Raw genomic sequence first — 25,529 nt, 5'->3', positions numbered from 1 at the left:
GCCTTTACTGTGCTTGTTCTGTGGCCTAGGAATCTGTGGTATTTTCATGTTAAAATGCTGCTGTGTTTTGTTGTTGCCTCTGTTTGAAGACACTGGTGCTGGTGGAAGGTACTAAACAGAAAATGGACAATAGTTCTGTTCCTGTAGTTTCTAGTGTGCAGGGAGATAAATGGGCTTACACGGACCCCCGCTGACTGTAACAAGGTCAGTGTCTACACACCACAAGCTGACAGCAGTGCTGTTGGCATCTTGATGCGAGGCCTTGTGTCACGTTGAGTTTCACAGAGTGGAACTGTAAGGGACTTCGAGCAATCCGCAAAGCACTGAGTTCGGAAACGGCGTGTGTGTATTATCTAGCCCAGTCAAACAACAGGTTTCAGTTAGTGTACAGACCCATTCCTTTACCCCATATTGGTTTGGTTGGGTTGAGGTTTCCTAACACCTTCTCGATTTTGCTATACTAATTAACTGCGGTGAAGAAATGAAGTTCTGGTGACAGAAACTCTTCCTGTAGCTTTTCCCTTGAGACACTGCCTGTGAAGAGGGGGAAGAGTGCTGTCGTGGTTTGAGACACAAAGAACGTGAACGGCTTTTCACAGGGTTTCATTGTGCTTGGAACTTCATTTTGGTTGCGTCTTCTAACAAGTAGTTGATGGTGTGTTATACCTTCTCGACTTTTTTTCTTTTTGTATATAATTTATGGCTAGGAAGGCTGCCACTGAAACAGTGAAGACAGATAAAGTGCGGGGCTTGGAAGCCTGCCGCCCAGTTTTGAGTGGGCAGTGGTGATATTAATCTCTACTGGTTTCTCAAGTCGGCTTTCTCCTCTTAAAGCCTATATGGAGGAATCTGGCGACTGCACTTCGTCAGAATAACTATTGAAGGTTCCTGGCAGACGGAGCAGGCCATCCCCGAAGGAGACCGGCCCTCCTGACGGCCTTCGTAGTGGGCGGCAGCCTGACGGGGAGCGGGTCAGGCCGTGGCCGCTAGAGGGCAGGAGCGCCCCGTCGGCGGAGGGCCCGGCCTGCGGCACGGTTGCGGGCGGGAAGAGGCGGCCGGCTTCCCGCCCTGCAGAGCGCCGGCCGCAGCTCCGCCTGGGGAAGGGGGCCCCGGAAGGCTTGGCCCACCGGCCGAGCGGGGCAGCCAATGGGCACCAAGGCAGGTGTCCGGGCCGGCTGCTCCGACCTAGGGGTGCAGCTGGCTGCCTCCGAGGAGCCACCCACGCAGGTGTCTGTTGTGTCCGGAAGCATGAGTGTGTGCCTGCGCTTGATGAAGTGCCTTGTTTAATTCCGTTATCCGGTGGGGCTCGTCCTTCTCCTCGTGTGTTTGTGCCTGTGAGAACTGAGGTGACCAAGCGCCCGCTTATGGCACTGAGGAGAAAGGGCTTCCTTACCTGGTCTCAAAAGTCATTCCTCCTGACCTCCAGTCACCACAGACCCACTTTTCCCACTGCTTTTCTAGCTGCGGATTTCCTGGTTGGATCCCTTAGTTCTTGCACTTTTCAGATAGATCAAGGGAAAAAAAATGGTTTCTTCATCCTACTGAAAGCAGCCCTGTGTTGTAGCTGGCTTGCCTTTGGCCTTTGCGCTGCCGTCGCAGCTCGTACCACTGATGAATTCCTTCATTGCGCTGGTAAAAGCACTGAAACTTCTTGTGAAGACGTGTGGTGATCCTGGTTAATAATTAACATCGTTAAAGTTCAATGGGAAAGAGCCCCTCTTGCCTATTTAAATAAAAACCCGCGCAGCTTGGGGCCTGTACGAGGCCCACACCAAAACATGGACGGACTGCCAGTGGGCTCTGGCAGCGTGGGGACAGACCGGAGCGGCAGAGACTGGTTCCCACCGATGCAGAAAGCCTTTCAGGAGGCAGAGGGAAGAATAATCGCACTTTGGCCTTTGTATCTTTTTCAATGGTGGAGCATTAACTTGACCTTACAAAGGCATAATGGCTCGCTTTCCGCCAGGTGACTCCCACACTGCTGCGTGTAATGACAGTAATCTAGCCACTACTCCACACTGTTTCGCCCATACAGGAAGGCACTATTTTTTTAAAGAACTGATTTTCTAAATTGCCCTGGTGTTGCTTTTTGAGATCTCTGCCAACTCCAACCAACTGATGATTGGGCTCACTGAATACAGTTACTTTAAATGAGGCCTAAAGCCCAAGTCCACCTGGCCTGACATGCCTCAGGCAAGACAATTTTGAACTGGGCTGCGCTTGTATCTTGTTATGGAAAGGCAAGCAGCTCTGTTGGGCGATCCAGACCCTAGGTTGGTTGTGCTGGCTTTTGGAAGTGGATCTGCTTCTCCTCTGGCACTGAGGCTCCCAGCTTAGTAGTGTGCTTTGGGAAAGTGTCCTAGGTGAAATTAGTTATCTGTGGCTGGAAGCTTTGGATCAGGTATTTGTAATGTTTGTCCATATGCTAATGGGGCAGAACTGAAGTATCAGGACCTATTAATGGCAGAGTTTTAGAATATTGCCTAATCTCTTCTCTTATAGGCTGGAAGATTATGACGATCTCATGCCAATTTGGACACGTCAGAGTGAGACTCTGAAAGAAATCTATAATGAATGTTTCCTTCCAGATCTCCTAGAACATCAAGATGAAGAAAATCAGGCTGTTGTTTGTGAGGTCAGTCTTTTGTGAGCTCTGTTTTTATCTAATTTTAACATCAGCGATTTCACATGTGAGTGACAGCTCATGCTGCAGCTCAGTGAGGAAAAGGAGCAAGCTCACTTTTGGATGGTAGAATTCGCGATCTGCACACTCATGGTGTCCTCCCCACATATTTTGTGTCTTTCTTAAGGAGTGGTATGTCCAGTTAAGAGAACGAAGTGGCAATTCCCAGTAATTGTGTTAATCGTTTTCATGGAATTGGAGCAGACCATCTTGAAGAAACCATGTTACCATTGCAGATGTTTGTGTTATAGGTGACTAGCTTTTATTCCTGGTGAAAATTAACATTGCATGTGAAAGCTAGTGTCCAGTAATACTTTCACAGTTAAAAATGCTGTAGTGTTTTTTTTCCCCATCTCCTGTCTCAGTCTCTCAGATCTTTTCTGAATTGAAGACAGAAACCCAGGAATTAATTTAAATAAAAAAGAGGTGTAGTAGTTCTCCTGCTGAAAATATCCTGTTAACGTTTTCATGTGTTAGCAATTGCGTGTCGTGTTGTAAGCTGATAAGAAACATAACCCACTTAATTCCAGAAATCTGCTCTCTATAGCAAATGATTTTTATAAAACCTTAACATGTAATCACTACTATTGGAAGCCAAACGGGAAACAATAAACCATTAGTGTAATAGCACATTACAAAGGGCTATCTGGATAAATAATACATTTCAGTGGCACATTTATAGCTCAATACGATACCAGCAAAAGGTGTTTCAGGCCCTCATGGTTTATACTTGCCGCTGCTGCTGCAGATTGGAAAGACACCTCCATGCGAACCAAGATAGATGCCAATTTTCCCTGCAGAGAATGAAGCTGGCAACCTCTTTTTGCACATATGGTAGATGGATTGGTTAATCAGCCTCTGCTGAGCCTTGGGCCTAAAATTACATAGCAGCCAGACAACTGCAGCGACCCAGCTTTTGTTCGGTTACGCAAACAAGGCAAACAAACAATCACTTGTTGTTTGAGGGGGGGGGAAGAATACAAAACTTTTTTAAAATTTATTGGAGTGCTGTGATGGCCTGATAAAACAGCTACCCAAATCTAGCCATTGAGTTTCCATTTTGTTTATACAGGAGGCTTTCATTATGTGTATTAGGGACGAAAACATTTTTGATTATGTGTTTCACCAGAAAGTTGCCTGTAGTACTAAAAATTGAAGAGCTTCCTTCTAGGCTCATTTTAGCTTAAAGCCTGCAAACCTCCAGCATGCCAATTCTCTTTTTCTTTCTGAAGACTGAAACTTTCTGGAAGCTTTCAGTAATAATCAGAGTAATGTGCCATTTCAGTGTTGCAGGCATCTTGTCGTTTTCATACTTGGCAGGGTAGGGTTTTTTTAAAGACTAGTTCTTTAATTTTTTTCAGAATGTGAAAATATTCAGCATATGTAACTCCTGCAAGTAATGTACACTGCATACTGTATTAGATAGTGATTATATGGTATAGAAACAGTTTCTTGAATTAATCCATTTCATAGGAAAATAAAACACGGGTTTCGGTTTGAGTAAAATTTCATTTACAGTGTCCAGTAATTAGTTGACCATTATGGCTAGCTAAATCCAGGTTTTCCTTTAGCTGCACTTGAAGTTAAAGAAAAAATACACGTTTTTGGAGGTGTGTAGTTAAAAGGTCTACGTTTATTTACTGTAACAGATGTTTAATTGGAACAGCAGGTCATTAGTTGGTCTGTATATATAATCCTAACACTCTTGCAAGTCATAGCTAGCAAAAGAATTACAGCATTTAATATAGAGGCCCTAATATACACCTGCAAGGGGGGAAAAAGTAAGGATCTCTGCTGTTTGCTGAAACAGTTCCTCTATACTTTTGTTACACAGAGACAGAGATGGAACACTAACTTTTGTTCAGAAATTTTTTTGTTCAATTTTTTTGTTGTTGTCCTGATCTAAAATCACATGCTTAAGTCTTACATACGTGTGGCTTTGCTTCTGTATTTCAGGATGGTGACATTGCAGTAGGATTCATGAGCTTATGTTCTCAAATAGATGTTGCCTTGCTTCAAGAGTGTTTTGACTTGGGGCCTTTCCACGGACTCTGTAAACCACATCCTGAAGATATTCTCCAAATGCCACAGAAGCCAAGAATTCAGGAAGGTATCTGTATTCTAAAATGCTGGAGGGATTCAAGGTGCATTTATTTTTAATGCTGAGTAGGTTTTACAAAAGGTTGAAGACGATATAGATTTACTAATGAGAAAATGCAAATTAAGCTACCTATTTTGGAGGTAGTTGCCTGGTGTTTTTTAATTCAGGAGAGAAATTTTGATAGCCCTGGTCTCTGACTCAGATGTGATGGTTGTTTGTGGGGAGCTGGTCTATACCAGGTATAGGATAAACCTAGGCTTCAAGCTTTGGAAAGCTAAAGCATTGGGTTGTTTTTTCTATCAGTCAGCTATAGTTGCACTATTAATTAAAGATTTAATTTTTAAATCTGGTTTTAGTGTCTGTTGGTAGCTAAGCAGCTGGTCAGCTGTGTATGGTGTTGTCCCATTGACTCGTGTCATCTTCATTCCTTGTGGTCGAACCTGCCTCGTGTTGCTTGTTGTTTGCAGTCTTCCAAGTTACAAGATTTTGGGAGATCGGGGACTGTCTCTATTTTTGTACTGGCCATGATACAACCACGCATCTACGAGCCACTTTACTGCAGATGATAAAAACCAGTAACATGAATGTGTCACCTGTTTGTGGAGCAGAAGTGTCATGTAAATGATTTACTGTTGTCATCTTTATTTTTCAGCGTCAAAGGGCTTTTTGTGCAGAAGGGCAACGTTTTGCTATCTACTAATTATCAGTAATAGAATTAAAAAACCCCACCATTAGGCTGTTGTGTATCTGCTTGTCTGGACACAAAGCAGCAGGCAAAAAAGGCAGCTAGGGAGCTACAGAGCAGTCACCAGCTGGTATCTCAGGGCTGACAGTCACAGAGTAGAAAAGGGAAAGAAAAAAATAGCCTTGTAGCTGCTCTTATAGACTTCCCCGCCCCTGCAAAGAAGCATCTTGCAAATAAGAGCTGAAGGAAGCCAGCTATCTCCTCCTGTGTCATTCTGTGCTCCCTAAGTTACAGGAGTAGTATTTCAGAGTAGGTGACAGACAGATGTACAAACAGAAATGAGATGGAGCGAGGCAGAAAGAGCACTGGCAGTAGTCTCTTCTGAAAACTAGTTGGAATGCAGTCCTGCTCTAGGTGACCCAGCTTGAGCAGAGAGCTTTGACAAGATGACCCTCAGTGATCCCTCACCCGGTCTGTGGCTGTTCCCTGGAGCTGGTACAACCCTTAGGTACTTTGGTGTGCTCTCCTTGTCTGTAGGCCTGCCTTTTGTCCAGATTCTGGGCTCTCGAGCCTTTTCATCAGGATGTGGGGACAGGTTTGACAATGCAGCTGTTTACAACAGTACACATTTATTAAAGTTTAGGAAGTATATGAGACTCTTAGAATTGTGAAAGCTTGACATAAACAACTGTTGTATTCAGGTTCCTGTGTGACTCGTCAATCCAGCATCCATAGCGGGCTCCCACATTTGTTGCTTTTTCTCCTCTCTGTTTAAAAACCTACATTAGTCATGGTGGTTGATACTAGTTTGTAACCTGTGTGTTTCCTTCAGGTAAGGTTTCTAAAAGCAGCAGTATCCCTCTGTTTGGAATGGCAAAGGTAGAAGTGCTTGTGGGGTTTTTCAGGTAGCGTGAGCACAAATTGCTGATGGTTTCGGATGCCCAGGAAGGAACTTGAGTTTCATAAGCAATAGTACCCTGGTACTATTCCTAGAGAGAAAGAAACACTAGAAATTTAGTAGTAAAATGAGAGTTAGCTTGTGACTATACAATTGCTCAGGAATATTAAATCTGTTATCACGGTGTAATAATTAAAATGTTTGTAGTTTTGCACACTTTAGAATATAAACAAAAAATGATGGAATACATTCAGAAGTGGTGATTGTCCTGGAACGTTTTATGATACTGTTTGTACCTGCCCAGTATGCCCCACAGGAGAGAGATGAAGCTAAAGGCTGTGGTAGTTGAATTTCAGAGAAAGGGAAACATGGGAAGTCCCAAGTGTTACTGCTGTTACACTGGTTTCTAATAGCAGTTCAGTAGGGCATTAGCTTGTCCCACCTCACAGAAGTTTGTTGTGCTTTGTTGCAAACATATGCTTTATATGATAGACATTTGATAAAAGCTTTTCTTTTTGTTGCTTGTTAAACATTTGAGTAATGACTATAAAAAAAAAAAGTCCATGTTTTTTGAGCAGCTTTAATGAAAAGCCCTTTTCCTCCGATTTGGGTTTCATAGTTGTATGAGATGTGACTCCAAATTAATTTCTGTATTCATTAATGAGAACTTCTGGGGAAAGCAGTAATATATAATATTTTTGTGTTTTGTGGGATGTTTTTTTTGTTTGTGTGTTGTTTGGGTTTTTGTTTTGTTTTTTTTTTTTTTTTGAAAGAGCCCACTGTTTTAATAAAGGATTTTACAGAAAAAAACCAAACACCACTCTCAAAAAACCAAAACAAAACTCCAGCCAACTCATTAAGCACAGTTCCCTTCCTCACTTTTTCATTTTAATTAAAAATGTAATTTGAAAAGAGAATTGTCTTTGGTTTTTTCTTGTTTTGTTTGGTAAATGGAGAGCCTGTATCAGAGCTGCATCCCTGCAGTCCACTGTTAAGCCTTTCCAATATAAAGGCCAGCCTAAATCCTTGGGGTTTATTATAGTGTCGGTCATATGTAATTTAGTTATGCTGTCTACCAAATGTGGGGTTATGTGAATGCTGTCGTAACGATTGCACCATTTCCACAGGCTAGTATATTGGAGAGTTGCTGCCAAATTCTTGTCCCTTGATGTGAAGGCAGTGAGGGTTCAGTAGACACCTTGTGTCAATGGAGGATGTAGACTTTGTTGTAATGAATTGGAGGGCTGAGAACTTAAAATGCAAGCTGCATTCCTTTGTACAGCAATTTTTTGTTCCCACATTAAAAAACCAAACCCCAAAATATAAGAATATTTTTTCAAGCTCTTCAGCTTGTAAGTAGAGACCCCAGGTTGATGCTATTTTTCCTTTCAAAATGTAATACTGAATAATAATGAAAGAGTATACAAAAATCTGTCTTTAACACAATATTGATATGCCACTTACGTTTCAGGGTAATTACAGTAATTTGGTTGTTACTCTATATGGTGTCACGAATTAGTGGCTAGAAAACATTATGATGCTGTGGGAATGATTCAAGGGCTTTTCATCAGGCTTCATGGTGAACTGGCTTCTCGATCCTGCTGACTGTTACCTCCGCTAACAATCCAGCAATCACTGGATTATTTTGATTTCTGTCTTTGTTCGTGTTCCTCACTCCATCTAGTGCAACAATATTTATGTTCTTCCCAGTGGCTGGTGTGCAGCGTGTGTGTAAACAGTAATGCAGCTACATCTGACAGGAGTGGATGGCAGAGCCATTAAGGGGTTTCGTTTTAGTGTAAAGTCAGGAACAACATACCAATATTTACATGACAACTAGAGGCTTGTATTAATTAACTTCTGACACCTGCAAGGCTGTTTATAATGAGAAATGTAGCTGGGTTAATCAAGATGACATTTGATCATTTCTGTGAAGTCTCACATCTGTGGTACCCCTGGAGAAACCAGGATCTCCAACCCCTGCGTTCCTTCTTGCTGTGTACATTGCCTCTGCCTTCTTTTCTGCTGACAGAGGAGCAGATTTCCTGACAACAGATTTTTCAGAATACTTCTGGCTAAATTATTTTAAACGTTGGAGGCATTTTAAAAATAAACCCCAAAGAGCAGACAGCTCATTACGCTGTGAAGAAATGCCTCTGTTGGTGAATGCAGCTTAGATGGCTTTCCCAAGGTAAAGGTCAGAGAGAGCTTTTGTGTTCACACAAATTGCAGTGGTTGACAGAGTGCTTTGAAGCAGTTACTTCAGCATGCCAGCAGCGCGGCAGAGGAGAGGAATTCTTGGAGGAAGAGGAGGAATTAGGCAAGCTGACAAAGACTGGTGAAACAGCAACCACCTTTTATAGGAAGTAGAACGGGGTTTAGAGAGCTAGTTAGGTTTAGCAGCTGAAAAGGGAAACTAAATCCCTGTTTCTTGTCCCTGCCTCCACCAGAAAGTAAGGGTTATGGCTTTATTTTGAATTTCAGTTCTTTTGGGAGAACTAATCTGAGAATCAAGAATTGTTCCTCATCCTTGGGACAATCTGAAAATAAGACAGCAACAGGCAAAGGGCTTAAGATACCAGTCAATACACTAACAACTCCAATTTTTCTCTTTAGTTAGAGTAAACATTTATGACACAAAACATGTGTTAGTGATTGCTAATTCTTATTTTACAACCAATTCTCTGATTTTTTTTTTTTGGCCTTGAAACAGCCCAGTGAAGTTGTAGCCATGTAACCATAGGAGGGTCTATTTTAACTGGTTGTTTAAAATAAAACCTTTGAGTAGAAGTAATCTGGCACATGTTATTGTTGTGATTCTGAGGGTTAAGCGTGTGTTTTGATGCCAGATGTGTCTATTCTGTCTCCTTACTCAGATGAAGACAGCAGCAAGGAAACAAGTCAAGAAACAGAGTCTGTTTCACCTCAGAACTTTGAAGGTGTTGGTGACCAGGAGGCAGCTGTGCAGGTGATACCGCTGGTAGCCTCAGTGTGAAGGGCAGGTGGAGGCTCCTAGGACAAGTAGTGCTTTGCTCTTCCCCTTCTCACCAGTCCCCTGCACAGCTCCCACTTAGATCTGCTGCTGGCATAGGTGGGAAGCTGCTCTGCCAGGGGTCTGGGTGGAGATGGTTGTACTTATGGGCCAGGTGTTGTGTCCATTGCCACATGAACAGCCAGGCAGCACAGGGCTGGCAATGCAGGGGCACTGGGAGGAGGGAGAGGATGAGGGCCTGTTTGTTGGGCTGCTGCAGGGTGAAGGTCTGTGGAAGCACAGCTCCCGCGGGTGTGGGGAGAGTATTCCTGCAACGGGGCAAGAGTCGTCTTGCTCTGAAGATCTACAAGTCCTGAGGTTCTGACTTGATGGGGTTCCTGAGCTAAAAGTCTGTGACCAAAGCTGAGAAGCAGCAGTGCAGCTGTGGTCTTCCCCTGTAGTTTGTGGAAAGCAAAGGGCATGTGTTTTATCTGTGTCTGTTCCACTGACTGAAGCTCAGCTTAACAAACAGTCACTATGATGAGAGGTACTGGTGCAGCCTAATTTATCCCCAGAAATTTTAAACAGTTGTGTCTGTCTTTTAGTCTCTCTCATTGCTGTATCAAAGCTGCTCTGGTTTTCTCCCTGTTAGTGTTCATTTCCATTTCCACAATGTTCTCTGCATTGATCCCATCTTGTTTAACAAAGCATGTTTTTAACTTTTACCTATCTTTAATATCCATATGGAAACAGAATTTTTTGATGTAGGAGCATTTCTGACAGGTAAACATTGCCTCACAAAGGGACTCTAGAGGCAACTATCAATTTGTGAATATATTGTTCGTCTTCAGCAAGAATGGGCCTACTTTTAGATGTCACTTTAATCTGGTGTTTCAGAAACAGGTATCACACCAAAAATACCCCCTTGAACTTCTGTGTGTCACTGTGACACACGTCCCTGTGTGTCTGCTTGGAATGCTACGTGGTAGGAATGATGCTAGACCTTTTAATTAAAAAAAAAAGAGAAACTGTTTTCTGGAATGTTGTAAGTGATTGTTTCTCCATTGTCATTGCAGAAGGATGGAGCCAGTACAGTTTCCCATACAGAACTGCTGCTAGATGATGTCCAGGTCAAAGACTGCAAAGCCTCAGCAACGCTCCTCCCTGAGACTGAAGGAGAAGATGCGTTTCGCCCAGTGTACAGGGGAGCTCTAAATGCCTTCTGTATCTCTCTGTTTTATATTGATGAGAAGCATGAAACTAGGTAAGTCAATTCACTTAACGAAGTTACTGCTTCCCCAATCTTAATAACAGTTTTCAATGGCACATTTTTAGGATGAATCTAATGGTGATGGGACCTGTTGCAGTTAGGTTGGGTTTTTTCTGATGTCCTTTTCTCCCCCATTTCTTTTTGCCTTCACTGAGTTACTGAAACTTTTCAGCCTTCAGACAAAAAGTTAAGAATTGATTTTTGTGAAAAAAATGCTAGTTGAAATTGTGGAAGACCACCACTTCTTCCTCTGAAGGAACTTTTAATTCCACAGCTGGCGAACCAAAAGGACCTAAATGCTACTGTACTGGCCATGTCTCCTCATGGGGCAATAAAGCTGTTTGTAACTCTGCACATAAATGCTCTCATTTCTAAACGCTTAATTTCTAAATTAATTAATGCTTAATTCCTCATTTCTAAACGCTTAATCTCCTGTCACTGGGAGAATCCGTCCCTTTTTCTAGGATCCACTATGGTAGGGGGAAGACAAAGGCTCTTTGTCTTAAAATGATCACTGCTGCTGACCTTGGACTCTTAGATACTGGTCAAGTAGAACAGACCTATCAATGTGATTTAGAGTTTTTCTTTTTTCCTCCCTCCAAACTTTGCTGCACACTTGAAGAGCAAACCTCCACTCAGCCACATCAGTAATAGCCTCTCCAGGAACATTGTCCTTTTGGATTATAAGTGAGCCCTAAAGGCTGACAACTGTGGTACCCTTTGAAAAAAGCATCTTCCTACATGTAGTCATGGCTGGTGACTGACAGCTTGGGAATTTACTTGGCTTAAAGGAAATTTAGGACTAAACTTCATTAAAAACAACAATTGGTACTCTTTGAAAACGAAATCTATTTATTAAGCTGCTGCTTTATTAAGGAAAGGGGCTACCCAAAGGGATTAAAGCACTGAGTCTGTTACAAATGCAAATATCCTAAATTACCAAAGTAAAGGTGTAGCCTTCGTGGTACATATTTACCCAGTAACATAGCTCAAATCCATTATGAAGAGAGACTCTATTGCTAGAAGTCTGTGGTGTACTTAGAAACACTGATCAACATATATGCAACAGAGCAATCACACAGCAGAGTCCCTTCGAGAAGAGTTAATTTATGGGCAATCTAGTCTAAAATAAAATTCAAGTAAGATAATTATTCCAGAAAAAGATAACTTAATTTAAAAATAATACAGAGGTGAGGGGCTTGCTCTGGACCGACTCCATTATAGTGAAATAGCCATTCAGAGCAGTGCTTATGGCTGGAAATAATCTCTCTGTAGACTTGTTGGGTTCTCTGCTCATAGTATCCTGCTCAGGATAAGGATTTGTCACTTCTTTTGCCCTCTTCTGATATTCTGTTGGCTGTACGCACCGTTGTTGTTTCAGTTCAAGATAGTTTCACTGTGTTTATTGCTCAACCCTTCAGTCCCACTGTTTTTTTTTTTTTTCCTGGAGACATCTCTGAAATGGCTTGGATTCCAAGATGGGTATCTGTGGGGAAGATAGCACTCCCTTCTGAAGACTTCTCAGCTCTCAGAGCTGAGGAATCTGTAGATCTAGGTGTTTTCAGATATTTTGCTTGTATGCTTCCCTAGCTTGCATTTGCTTGATCTACCTGTTTGTAAGAGGAACATTAGAGAAGCAGCTATCCTGAACTGATGGCACAAGGGAACTCTGAGAGTATCTCAATCTTGTCCTCAAGGAGTAACTGCTAACCCTGCCCAGCATGGCTCCAGAAACAGGACTGTGGTTGAACTGTAGGTATGGCTGTGTGTCAGCCCTCGAGGGAAGTTTACTGCTAGGGAATTTGTGTTACCCAGGGACGCTGGTAAACGTTTCCATCTCACCTAGAGCTGTTAGGTGGCTTGTTAGTGCATTACATGGGAAATGCAAAGGAATTAAACACCTGGTGTTTCTGCAGATGTGTGATGTCTTTTTTTAAGTTCCCTGAAAAATCTCCTACCTCTGTTCCAGTGTTACTTGCTGCAGAGAGATACCAGGCACCAGAGAATAGAGCTGCATTGCAATGGCATTTTCCTTCCCCCATTTAGCTATTCTATTAACAAAAGATACATATTGCATAGGTGAATATGTAATACCCCAACTCAGATCTTGTATGTGCAGCTGCTTTTTAAAGTTTTTGTTCAATATTAGGTATTTTTATTAGAAATTGTTTATCTTTTCAGAAATATTATTGATGAAGTAATTAAAGGGTACTTAATTACAGGTCTGGAGGGAGGAGGCAAAATATATATATTTTAGGCAATATATATATCCTTACTGAATTTCTTCAAAAGACACATTTTATATGGTGGGAAAATATTTTTATAAAGCTTCAGCATAACTCTGTGTGGTGGGTTTAGAGCTCTTTGACAACCTTACACGCAGGAGAAACAGGAAGAATTTGTTCTATTTCTCATATCTCTTTAAAATCAAACGTCACGTTCTGTTGTCACCATGCAAAAGAGAGTGGAATTACTCAAAGCTGGTAGCTGAGAAGAGGTAAAGTATTCATAAAATGCTTGTAAAGAATTGATGTTCCTGTTAGTGTGATACAGTACATCAGGCAGCTTCACTGAGTGGCTATGACAGAACTCTTCCTGGGTGAAAACAGCGTGGCACATAGCAACAACTGTTTGTAAGCTCAGTTAATGTTTGCTATGTGCTAACACTGCTCTGACAGCCCATGAATGAGTTGGGAAAGGTGTTGGGAGTCATCAACATGAGAATCAACTTTTTTAATTTAATTTTTTTTGCCTTGCAGTGAAGATCTTAATATTTTGATAGGTGCTTCAGACATTCAGGCTTATTTTTGTTAATAGTGATGCTTTAGGCACTAGAAATCAACAACTGATTTGCAGTATGTAACACCTGCAGTTGTTTAGGGATAGCAGGAGTGTCTGATTAGCGCTGTGAATGAGTGTTTCTTGCACTTAGAGGTGAGTACTGAAATGTGTAGGATCTGAGATATGTGCTGTATTTAACAGTGTTTACTCTTGGTTGCAGATCGCTGGATTTTTTGCATTACGTTTTCAAGCTTTATCCAGTAGGTATAACTAATGTGTTAAAGTCTGTGTGTGTGCATGGTGGGATGGTGGTGCAGCTGGCAGCCAGAGTAGTTAGACATGGTGTCTGAGTCAGTCAGAGACTCACAGGAGTGTGCTGTGGCTACTCACCCCGTGCTGAGGTGCCCTAAGAATTCTGACTCCGCTCCCTGCCTGCTTTTGGGCTGTGTGTATTGTGCACACATCTCCTTTGTGTGTGTCATCGGGACTCTTCTGAGATGCAGGTTTACAAAGCAAATGTTTCAAACTCTTTTAAAAGTCAAGATCAAGTTGTTGGTTGGGCGTAATGATCTTGAGAGGTGGACTTGATGATCTTGGCGGCCTTTTCTAACCTTAAAGGTTCTATGATTCTGTAAATCATACATAGATCCAGACTGGACCAAAATTGAAAAAAATCAGGGAAGCTACATTAAAGAAGCTGGAGTTAAAGCTTAGGAAACAGGGACAATGCTAGCCTTAAAGGTGTGGGCACTGAGATAATGTTCCTGCTAGGCAGCTGGGTTAGATGGTCATTGTAGGTCCCTTCCAGCTGAAATACTCGACTGAGGAAGAAAGGACAGGGGTGAGGATGGGAAAAAAGCACCATTAGGGAATATCAGGATATTAACTCCTAAGTCTTTATAGTAGGAGCAGAAAGACTCGTTTCTGTGAGCCAACTTCAGGTTGAGCTCAATTTCCTTTTTGCCGCTCCGGCATCAAGCCTGGTGGAGCAGTATGTATGTACGTTGTAAGCACCACGTTCGGTGTGCCTGCTTGCTGTGCCCTCTAGTCAGAAGCTTTTGTGCAAAGCTTACACTCAGATCGCTTTGTCTGCAATGCTCTTTCAGGATAGAGACTTCTGTGTCGTCCTGGTGCCACATCATGTGCCAGAGTTCCACCTGATCCAGAGCTTTGTTCGGGCTGTCCCTCTCTGCACTTCCAGCCTTGGTCGTGAGCTTTACGTGTTCCACCGCGCAGGGCTGCTCAAGTGAGTTCTGTGCCTCGGAGCAGCAAGTGATGTATGCTGAATTGCTTTTACAGAGCATGCTTGTGTCATCCTACCCAGCACTGGATAGGTATTCCTTTGCTGCCTTAGATCAAGCTGGGATTGTGCAACATCCAGCAAAAACTCTGCCTGGAGCAATTAAAAGCAGAACTAAGTAACAGCGTTTCTCAGTGTTAGTGCAGCTGTCTTGCTTCCTGTTCTGGAGTGGATCCTAAGCCTCCTCAGATGTATCTCCTCCCAGCGTTCTGCTACACAGTGTAGAAATAACCTTATATTTTCAGTGAAATAAAGTAGTTGGTGACATAATTTTTAATGAAACAAAAAATGAGATAATTAAAAAATGTAAAAGCAAGCAGTCTTCTGACTGCTGCCATATAGTTTCTAAGTAAACCCAAATCTATGTATACAGTACTAACGTAATGAAAATTAACATGGTACAAACAAGTAGCTGCTCACTGAGGACGAAGGCCAATGGAGAAACATTGTGCAGTGTTTGGCCCTTTGGATGTGGGTCAGGTTGTGTAGCATTGATACTTGAAAGCCTGCTGCAGATCTAACTCCTGGAAACCACAACATTGTCTTAGGAGAAATGCAGCAATGCCTTTCTGGAACATAGGAACACTGCAGTAACCTCATTGTTGAGTATCTTTTCTAAAATTTATCTCTTAATTTCTTGTCATATCACTTATTTCATACCTTTCAATTTCTGTGATACTCTGAACACTTCTGTGGTCTGAAATACTGGTGAACTGGGACACAAAACCTCCCTTGCTGTAGCTTCTGTTACGTGGTATCTGTTTTCCAATGCTTTGTTTGCATAGCAAGCCTATACTGGCCCAAACACCGAGCTTAAATTCTGGCACAGCTAGATATTAGATTTTTCCATGGGTTTGGTTTTTTCTTTTTTTTTTTGTCTTAATGTAGCTAAAATACTGCCTGGTTTCAGAGAAATACTTCTGTTTTAATTGCATACTTAATCACCTTCGGTGGTATACAAATAGCTCATGCATTAACCGGCCAACTACTCTTGGACCTGTGCAGAAGCTTTTTACCAGGGGATGGCATTGGGCTTCTGTGTGCTGTGTAAGAATCCAGCTGGCTGAAGGGAAAGCACTGGAGTAATTCCTGCTAATCTCAGCCGCAGCTGTTCAGTAATCCACAAGTAGGATGAGTAGTCATACGTCCTCTTGTGATTTTGGTCAAAATTAAACTTGTTAGCAAGGTTTTGTTGGGTTTTTAAAACCCCTTACAATTCTGATTAAATTGTGCATATTCCAAACTATACTAGCCTCTCTGTGAGAACAGAATAGGGTCTTCACTAGCATTTTCCAGCTCCCCCCACAGTTGTGGAGGAAGGTAAGGAGGAATAGTCTTTCATTGAGGTTCAGGATCAGAAAAGTTATATAAGAATATGAAGATGAACCTTTGGGAAAGTTTCTGAAGGACAAAAAATCCTGTCCACAACAGCAGGTACTCTCAGACAAAATCAAACTATGAAAAAGTAAAAGATCAATACGTTGTACTTGCTCCCCTTTCAAAAGCCCCTGGTTCGAGTGGGAAGGAAGGCACAGAAAATGGATTGAAAGAAAAACAGGGGTAAGAAGATGGGAATATGAAGACATGAAAGGGCAAAATCAGAAGAGGCACAAAATGAGATACTGATTAGTAAAGGTTGTAAAAGGAATGAGAAAAAGTGTTAAGTACACAAAAAGCAAGAGTGCAGCAAATGGAAGTGTAGGTCTGCTACTTAACAGTGAAGGAGAAAAAAACAGATGACAAGGCATAGGCTGAAATGCTTAATGGATACTTTCCCTCAATTTTCACAAAAAAAGCATAATAATAATAATAGCGTCCTGGTCTCTGAGCAGTCAAAGGAATTGGGCATCCAGAATGAGTTAATTCATTGCTGGAAGAGAAATGAGCACAGACCTTGGATAGTGCCTCCTACTATTTCATAGCCACAGTGGGTCTGGTGGCTTCAGTTTTGGGGATTTTTGGCCTGGGTTTTTTTTAAAGTGTGAATGTTTTGCATGTTCTGTTTTTTTGTCATATTAAAAATGTAATTTGTTATTGGCACAACTGCCTTCTCTTGGACAGGGGTGAGGGGAAACTCACCTGCTGGGCACAGTGGAGTGGCAGGAAGATGGCACTCCTGCTTGTGGGGTGCAGAGTGAACTGCACTTCTGGTCTTGCTGACCATTATCCTCATTGCTGGTTTCATCTTGCAACTAGCTGCCAGGAAGTGTGAAAGCTAAGCTGATGCTTACTTAGGAGTTCGGGATTAATTTGTAACTTAGGAATCAAATGCATGCTTTTGAGCACCTGAGTTGAGCTGGGAACTCTCTCATAGCACATTATATATTTGGTAGCTTTGCGTTTCTAAGGTCCTAACGCTGTTCATTAAACCACGTCCCATGAAATCAGTCTGGATGTGACTGTGACCTAGGCTGAAGAACAGCACGTGCAAGTTGGAACTGAAATCAAAAAGAGCAGGAATGGTAATTATATGAATCGCAGGGTCTTTTAGCTGTGGGTGAAAGAGCTTAATTGTTGGAAATGAAGTTGTAACTCAGTTCCTTGAACAGCACTCTATCAGTGCTTGTTATGAGCCTGTTTAACCAGGAAGGGCCGATGTCTTTAACAGACCACATGAGAGAGTTCCTCAGCTGCTATAGACTGCCACTGTCACAATTAGTGAGTGGGAAGATGCTTCATAACAGAGTGTGTAAACTAGGGGAGTGCCAGGATATTCCTGAGCTGTCTTAAGTAGATGCTGTGTGAGCTTTTATGTAGTTGTGCATAGTTAAGATGTGCATTTGGAAACACATATTCATACAGCAGTTTCAGGTTCTAAAAGATGTGTTCAATGCTTGTGGAAGGCGTGATGTATGTATGAAGTGTGGGAACTGTTATCTTTAATTTATCACTGTGGGAACTTTTATGCTTTTTCCTTCTTTAATAGGTCGTTTAACGTACGAAGGGTAACGACCAATGACCTGCATGGGGTCAAAATGCTCATTAAAACCCTTACCTTGAGTGAAAGTATATTGAATGACTTGAAGATATTTACTCTGGCTCGCAGGGATCCAGTGAGTATTTCTTGAACATAGAAGAGAATGCACAGAACCTGTTGAAAGCATCCAGAATGTATTACCTTGCTCTAAGCCAGGATACTGTGTATGTAGTTTGTTCAAGTCAGTACCAACAGTTAGTATAGGCTGTAGTCAGCCTGACGTGACAGGAAATCTAACTTGTGGCCCATGCCAACCACCCTTTTCAGAGACCCTTCAAATGCAGGGGCAGAACCAGGCTGGATGCAGTTTTTGGCTGCCCATGCCCCGATTCACACTGCTGCACATCTGCCTGTGGGGTGAACACGTGCTTGTGTTTTGTCACACAGTGGGCGCCTCTTTCTCCTTCCCAGGCATACACCCATCAGACAGCAGGAAACATTGCTGGGTTTGTTGTGTGGTGGCAAATGCTGCATAGACAAAAACCAAGCACCATCGTTACCAGCCATGTAGCTGTAGGGGAATCTGTTTAATGCAACTAGTGATGGAGAAGAACTGTTCTAATTTATGTGATTTCCTAAGATCAGAACTTAACCAAGGGCTAAGTTAGTGACTGGACTTATAGCACTCCTGTAGGTCCTAACAGAAACTTTTTGTTTAGTAAAGTCTTGCATGGCCAAGAGTTCAGCCATATACATTATTTAAACATTAGGCCCAGAGTTAAGGAGGAGTGGTTAAATTGAGGTGGCATGTAGTATGTGCACTGGGAGGGACATATTTAAACTGTGAGCGTGTGGTGAAATGCAGAGTTCTGATTTACTAATGAATTGGGAAATGTGCGTGTTTTGCTTTTGCCTTGCAGGATGGGATCCCGGTGCAGGCTTTCTTAGCAGAAGTTTTGGATCAAATAGTTGGCGTTTCTGTCATTAGAGATGAAATGGTAAATGCTGGTTCTGTATTGTATGGAAGCTGTAATGCTTGACCCTTGGCACTAAAGGCTGAGCCTTGTGCTGCCACTCACTCTGTGTGTACCTCACAGAATGTCTCTGTAAACGTTTCTCTCCTTCCTGACTCTGTAGACTGTATTATTTCCCAGCTCACAGATGATGACTGACACACAGATGGAAAAAAAAATCATGTTATTTACAAGAAGCAGCTGATGTGTTCTGAAAGCTTGCTGCCTACACAGCTTTTGGGCTCTTTAGCACAATGCCATTCTGCCTCTAGAGATGTTTACAGTCACCTGTTTTGCCCCCTAATTTCCAAAGTCAATAAGCAGTTCTGCCATGTGCGCTGCAAAGAGTAGTGGTTGTCGTGTAGATCTGCTTCTTGACTTCTTTCTCCAGCGGTAGATTCTGAGGGATCGTGAATCACATGCTTCAAAGCAAAGAAAAAGCACATGCTCCAACGGAGTAACGGAAGGCAGTGTTGCATGTTACTCTGGAAAAGCAAGCCTCCTTCCAGGCTTGCTTTTGTGGCATTCTGCTGGGACAGAAAAGGCAGGCTTTGGATTGTTCAGCAGCTGGAATGTTCAGTTTTTAAAGTAGTCGCTCCTGTTTCCAAAAATAGCTCTCAATATAATTAAGAACATTAAGATAATAGGACATAGCAATTTCTCTTTCTTGCACAAAAATCTCAGCGTATCATTTCAAGAAGGAAGACTTGTGGGGTTGCTTCTTGCCCAGCTCTTCCCTTTTTTGGTTTAAGTTTTGTGAGGGGATAGCTTAGGCTGCTCTATCCTGAACACACTAAGAATATTTTCTTTTTCCCCCTCCATGAATGTCTGCTCACCTGTATGAGACATTGTGATACGGTCAAATATTCGTTCCTTCTAGATAAAGGTGGACATGCTGCAAGAACAGGTTTTGAGACAATGAGATTTTCAGTAAAAACATGTTTAACATGCTTTGAGCACATTGAGCATGGCTCTCAAAGTGCTTAACTTCAGTGTCCAGATTCAGTGCCTCGATTGATGGAAAGCAACTCAACAGCCCCTGCTGAAACACTGTAAATGTAGCTGTTTCATTGCTGCTGATGCCTAAACTCTTCTTTTCCAGGACATTGAGTATATTCGATCACATTACAACATTGAGGATTTCATTCATTTCAATCACCACCAGCAAGAGGAACATGGACATCTTTACCACTTTGCCTTAAATCCTGTATTTCGTCACTATACAAAACACTTCCTAAAAGAGATTCTTCGCTTGGCCCACAAATCTTCTCTTCACTATCCTGTTTATCCAGAGTACGTGGAAGGCAAGGTAAGGAGGAAGTTACTTGCATTTCTTGTATGAAATATTGTCAGCTTTCCCCCTGCCACTCAGCTGCATAATTAATCTCAAGAGGTACTGGTATTTGTTTAGATTCAACATGAACTGGAGAGCAGGGAGGAACAAAAGGAATGGTGTCACTGGGAATAGCATAGCATGAGTAAATGCAAGGCTATTAATATTAAAAACACATCTCAGTGGCTTATAAGAACTCTTCAAAAGCAGTTCACATACTATTGGTTCATCAGAAGTCCGTGGGACCTGGGCACATCGTTGTCATTGGAAATGTGACTCCTCTTTCTGCAAGCACCACAGGAGAATCGTAAGAAGCTCACACTGTGGGAGACTGGGAGACAGTCTGTTGCCCAGAAGAACGTAACTTGTGGAATCAAAATAAGGTTCTTTCCAAAACACTCACATATGTGTCTTGTCCCTAGTCCCATGTCAGAAAAGTGAACACAAGGTATGGCTCTCAAACGTCAGCTCGCTGATGTGTAGCCATCTCAAGCCCAATCTGGCCCAGCCTAATCACCGAGGCTCCTGCCAGTGAGAGCAGGGTGCGGCCAGAGGGCAGGTCACCCATCGATCATAACTCCCTATCTCAGGAGGGAAGAATTGCCCTCTGGAGATGCTCATCAGTGACTCTGAAGCGCGCTGCATGGTGCACTGAAGGAAGCACCTCGCTTGTAGGCGGTGGCTGAGATGAACTTTGTCCTCTGCAGCTCAGGGGTTTTGGAAATCAGCACTGTTTCAGCGTAGGACTTTTAATGGGCTAGCCATTGGTACCTTTCCAGAAGGTTTTTAACATGCACTTTCTGTGGAGTTCCATGAAGTGTTCTCTTGAGGGACCAACGCCCTTGCGTAGCATTAGCTTCTCAGATTCTTAAGGGGCACTTACAGAAATGCAGTTTAATGGCAGCGGATGGAGGAGCAAAGTTAAGTCTTACTGATGATTCCAGTTTGGTCTATTCCCCAGCTGTGGAGTTCCTTCAAGATAGTTTAGCTTATCATTGCTTTCTAATAAGTGGTAAAGGTGGTATTTTACTCAGTTCTCCACATAGTAACACCAAGTTTTTCCAGTGCTTGTGGATGGAAGGGTACTTCAGTGTCATTTACTTTGCATTAATGTTCGCTCTCTATTTCCTGTAATTCTCTCCCCCCCTTCCCCCTTCTTGTGGTAAGTGATGACAGAGCCAGTCATGCTGTAATGAATGGGAGACAGCTATTTCTAATGATCCGTGCTAGTCACATTAGTGTTTGGGGGTTTGTTCGCTCCCAGTTTATGCCAGTTTATTAACATTTATCACTTGGATGGAATTGGCATTTTAGTCGGTATAGAATTTCTATATAAATTCATAACCATTCTTTGCCAAACAAGCAAAGGTTAGCAGTAAGCAGATAACATAGCTTAATGAGGTCAAATCAAGCTGATTCATGATCACTATGGAGAAAAATATCCTCCTGGGGAAAATACTTGTGCTGAAAAATCCCATAAACCAAACCACTTGTTTATCTGTCATTCCCACAGAGATAGTAATGTAATTACTCTCATAATTATCTTCATTAGTGTCAGGAATTATCTGCAATTCATTCCTCTGCTCTGAGTATGTTTGTTTATTTGCTGATTTTTCTCTCAGATTTAGCCAACAGAGCTAAGAATTTTGTATTTGCAAAGCCATACAACAGACATCTGTGATGCACTGTTCTGACATTCTCTCTGCTGAAATATAGATCGCTGTCTTTCAGTTTCAGAGTCCCCGTGCCCATTCCCTGACATCTGCCCTTCATTACATGGTTCCCGTGCGACCAAGACGACAGATTGTCTATCCTCTGGAAGAGCTTGGCATAAACGCTCCATCAGAGCAGGTCTCCAAGGATCAGGTGGGTAACAGAAGCAGCAGCAGGCAGGAGGCACGGTGCCAGCGAGTGCAGGGTTTGGCAGATGGGATGGCATTACCATCTCAGTGTTGATAGGTTGCTTCTTAATTACATTGAACATGGTGTCCATACCCTTACAAGCCCAGCTCTGCTTCTGCACAGCCATCGCTGCTTCTCGGCTTGAATTTCAAGCGCCTTACGAACAGCAGTCACTGAACAGTAACAGTCACATGTGAAACATTTACATTTTAACAGCCTGTTTCCATTACCTTACTCCTGAACTCGTTTTAAATGCTCTGATTTACCATCTAGCCCTATTCCTGCTAAGTTTATTTAAGTATTAATGCTCTGCAAGTGGGAAAAAGACAATGTTGTGTTTCTGACTGTTTTCATAGAATTTGCTTAAGTAAATTTTATTTCTCAGCACCAAAGTCAGGTTTCTTCCATGCACAAGATACCCTCAGAGAGCACTTCAGAATACCAGGAGTGATTTAACAGCAAAGGGAAGGATTGTTTTCACTGCTAAACTGTTCTTATTTGCGTAGCACTACAGCAGTCTGGAGGTTCTGCACTAAAAGCACCTTAAAGTTTCATTTGCTAAATAACTTACACCTTATTCTCTCTTACATATGTAACGAACTAGAATCTGATGTGAAGATGGTTCCTCAAAAGAGTAACTACCAGAGCTGAAATATTAGGAGAAACACAGTTAGTGATGGGTACTCTCAGGAGGTAGCTGTAACTTCCCAAAGAATTGGTGAGCTTTTCTGCCTGTCTACTACTTCCAGCAGGCTGAGATGGGCTCCCATATAATATTTTTAGTGCTCTCCTTCCTGCAGTCAGTAATTTTTGGCATCCAAAGCTCTTAATTAGGCAGCAGTTGGCAAAGCAAAATCCAGGACATGGCTGAGGTCATTGGTCTGAGCTTGGCAGTGGAGCAGTCTTCCCTCAGCACACTCATCCCTACCTTTCTCTTCTCTGCAGAACAAACTAGCTGATGATTGTCTTTAAAACACTTTCTATTTTATCTTTAACATGAACTGTTACTCTCTCACTAGAAGAGCTCATCGTAGTGTATGTGTTGGAGCTGGAAAGTCACATTTTTGTGTTTGAGAGATTGTCAGGTCTGTTGTCTGCTTGGCTCCCAGGTTCTTTCTGAGGATTTCAGAGCGCTGCAGGTAGTGAGATAGTTGTTTAAAATAGCAGAAGCTTGATGAATTTCTATTTAATAAAACATGTGAGATTTAGCTAACAAAGTTTTGTTGGAAAAATCAAAGGCTAGCTGTTCTGTGAGTATCCATGCATAGGCACTGGCATTAATTATAGATTTTTGACAGACTGCTCTATCAAAACTGACATCTGGGGTTGATCCCTAGGTGGTAACTTGAGGATAAAGCTAGTCTGCTACTGCTGCCTGTAGTTTTCTGAAATACCAAGAATTTGAAGCCATACGAAGTGAAATTGGCTCTTTGTTGAGTGGATGAATGGACTTCGGCCACTGTACGCTGGGAAAGCTCTGTAACTGAAGAGGTGCTCTGCCATAGGGTACTGAATGTACTTGTAGAAGTAGGAATCTGGTGCTGCTTTTAAGTCTTGGGTGTTTTGTTAGTTTTGGTACTAGCCAGGCTTAAGTCCTCTGTAATGTCTCAGAAAGGAAGGTTGATCCCCATCAGTAATCTTGCACTTCCCTGCAAAACCTCGCAGCTGTGTTACTAATAAAATGAGGTATGTTTTATAAAATTAATCACATTTCAATGGGCACAAAACTATTATAGTTCTACCTTTTGCAGCAGTCCCAAAGCCTGCTCAGACACTCTGCAGAGGGAAAGGCACAGCCCCTGTCACAAAGAGCACAGTAACCCACTGAGGAGTTAAATGTGACAGCTCTGCCAAATGGAAACGCTGAGAATTGCCACCTTTAAAAATTACTGAGACACACATTTCGGTCCTGGAAGATGCTAGCAGGCTAGCAAGTGAGGTAAAAGGGAAATGGAAAAACAACCTTGCAAGGCAAGCGTGGAGAGGGAGAAAAGTGAGAGCAGACAAAGAGGCTGGAGTAGGAATTAGTGAGAGTTGTCTGGGGCAAGCACCTGATAGCAGTAAGGAGAAATGCCTGCTCTTTGTTACATGGTTTCAGACAAGTTAGGGACAGGATCTTGCAGGATCTTAAAAGATTTGGCTGAGGAGGGCTTCCAGGTAGTTGAGACCACCCCTCACTTCTCCATCACTTTGTTCTAGCCCACCAAACTGCTTGTCACTGGAAAGGCTTGCTTTGTTCCTGAAACCTGGAGGGTGGGTTGTCGTTGCAAATTCTCTGCAGTGATGGCAGGATTTTCTTTTTTTTACATAAACCACAGAACAAAGATTGTAAATGCAAGTCCATTTCAGAAATGTAAAATTTTCATTTGACTGCCTGTCCTAATTAATTGCATGAGCATCTATCACTTATGATGGAGATAATTGTAATGAAATTCTTGCTTTGATACCCACAAGATGCCCCTTGATATCTAGCCATCAACATCTGCTTCTCATCTACTGCTTTTTCAGCTGCCTTCCTCTTGTTCCAGCCTTTTTTGTTTTTATTTAGCTATCTCTCTCCCTTTCTTGCTGCAGAATTTATTTTTCACCAGTAACAGCTTGGGGCTCAGCAGCTCAGCCATTCAGGGTGTAAGCACAGCTCTTGATTTGTGCATATATATCTCTGTAGGCCATTAGTGGCTTAGTATCTTAGAGAGAGTGCACAGTGGGAGCCCTGGGGCTCAATCAGTTTGTGTAGCTCTTTAATACGTTCCAGCCTGCTTGTGGGCATGAAGAGATTCACTCATAAATATTGACCCAGTGCAGATAACTCAACCAGGACCCACAAGGACTCTTCTTTTCCGTTTCCTTCCTCCAAAGCAGCAATCTACATCAGAAAAGCTTTGCCCTCAGCTAATTCCCGTGCGCTGCCAGTCCAGATGGATCTCGGCTGTGCTGGAGAGGTGGCTTTCCTGCAGGTCTGGACCGGGTGTTACAGGCAGATGAGCACCAGGAATTAAGTCTGTGGTAACTCGTTCTCAGCACGCCTCTGTCAGATTGCTTTATTCTGCTGCAGTGTCTGGAAAAATGAAAAAGGGGGAAGGAAGCCCCATGTGCTGCCCTGCCATGGGGTTCCTGGTCTGCTTCCTCCCGCTGCTGGCCAGCAGCACAAGCTGTGCTGTGTGGTGTCTAAGAAAGCAGTGGTCCTTCTTCCTGTAGTCTCTGAGAGAGCTACATGCAAGGTGGAGAGCTTTACTTTGAACATCCAGGAATGTATCATGTTAAACCGTAACTTACTGTTACCTGAATGGCTATTTAACTGCTGTTTTCCAGCTGCCCTTTTCTCTCTGTGTCCTTTTGATATCTCCCTTGATTCAGTATCACTTCTAGTTTGAGCCAGGCTTTTGGTTTGCTTGGCCTCTGATTGTTGAAATGACACTGGCTGTGAAGATGTACAGAGTTTAGGAACTCTACCTGTTCCTCCTCTTTACCCAGCCTCTTTATTATAGCTTTGCAGAGGTTTTAAGGCAACCACAAGTTTTTACACTCTCTCTTTAAGTCACATCTCTGCGCTGCTTCATCTCTGTTTGAGATGTGACTGGGAGGCCTGTCACTCCGCAGGCAGTGGCTCTGCATTTCCCAAAGGGCTGCAGATTCTCAGGGACGCAGCAATACCTTCCAACCACAGCCATGAAT

The 25,529-nt window shown here is 42.6% G+C and overlaps 1 protein-coding gene across 1 annotated transcript in view; it reads left to right on the top strand.

Annotated features, from left to right (window-relative positions):
- Positions 1-25,529, top strand: part of CFAP61 (cilia and flagella associated protein 61) — a gene marked incomplete at both ends in the record, with an annotated part of 89,923 nt that overhangs the window by 8,427 nt on the left and 55,967 nt on the right. Inside the window, 10 exons of the mRNA XM_084261147.1 lie at positions 2,503-2,635; positions 4,640-4,793; positions 9,244-9,335; positions 10,415-10,602; positions 13,610-13,649; positions 14,496-14,635; positions 17,616-17,742; positions 18,527-18,604; positions 19,722-19,928; positions 21,684-21,818. Of these exons, the coding sequence (XP_084117273.1) occupies positions 2,503-2,635; positions 4,640-4,793; positions 9,244-9,335; positions 10,415-10,602; positions 13,610-13,649; positions 14,496-14,635; positions 17,616-17,742; positions 18,527-18,604; positions 19,722-19,928; positions 21,684-21,818 (1,294 nt within the window). The remainder of the gene's footprint in view (positions 1-2,502; positions 2,636-4,639; positions 4,794-9,243; positions 9,336-10,414; positions 10,603-13,609; positions 13,650-14,495; positions 14,636-17,615; positions 17,743-18,526; positions 18,605-19,721; positions 19,929-21,683; positions 21,819-25,529) is intronic.

The sequence above is a fragment of the Gallinula chloropus genome (genome assembly GCF_964237585.1).
Source record: "Gallinula chloropus genome assembly, chromosome: 3".
Classification (NCBI taxonomy): domain Eukaryota; kingdom Metazoa; phylum Chordata; class Aves; order Gruiformes; family Rallidae; genus Gallinula; species Gallinula chloropus.
The sequence above is the reverse complement of the archived record's forward strand: the minus strand, read 5'-3'. Positions and strand labels throughout refer to the sequence as shown.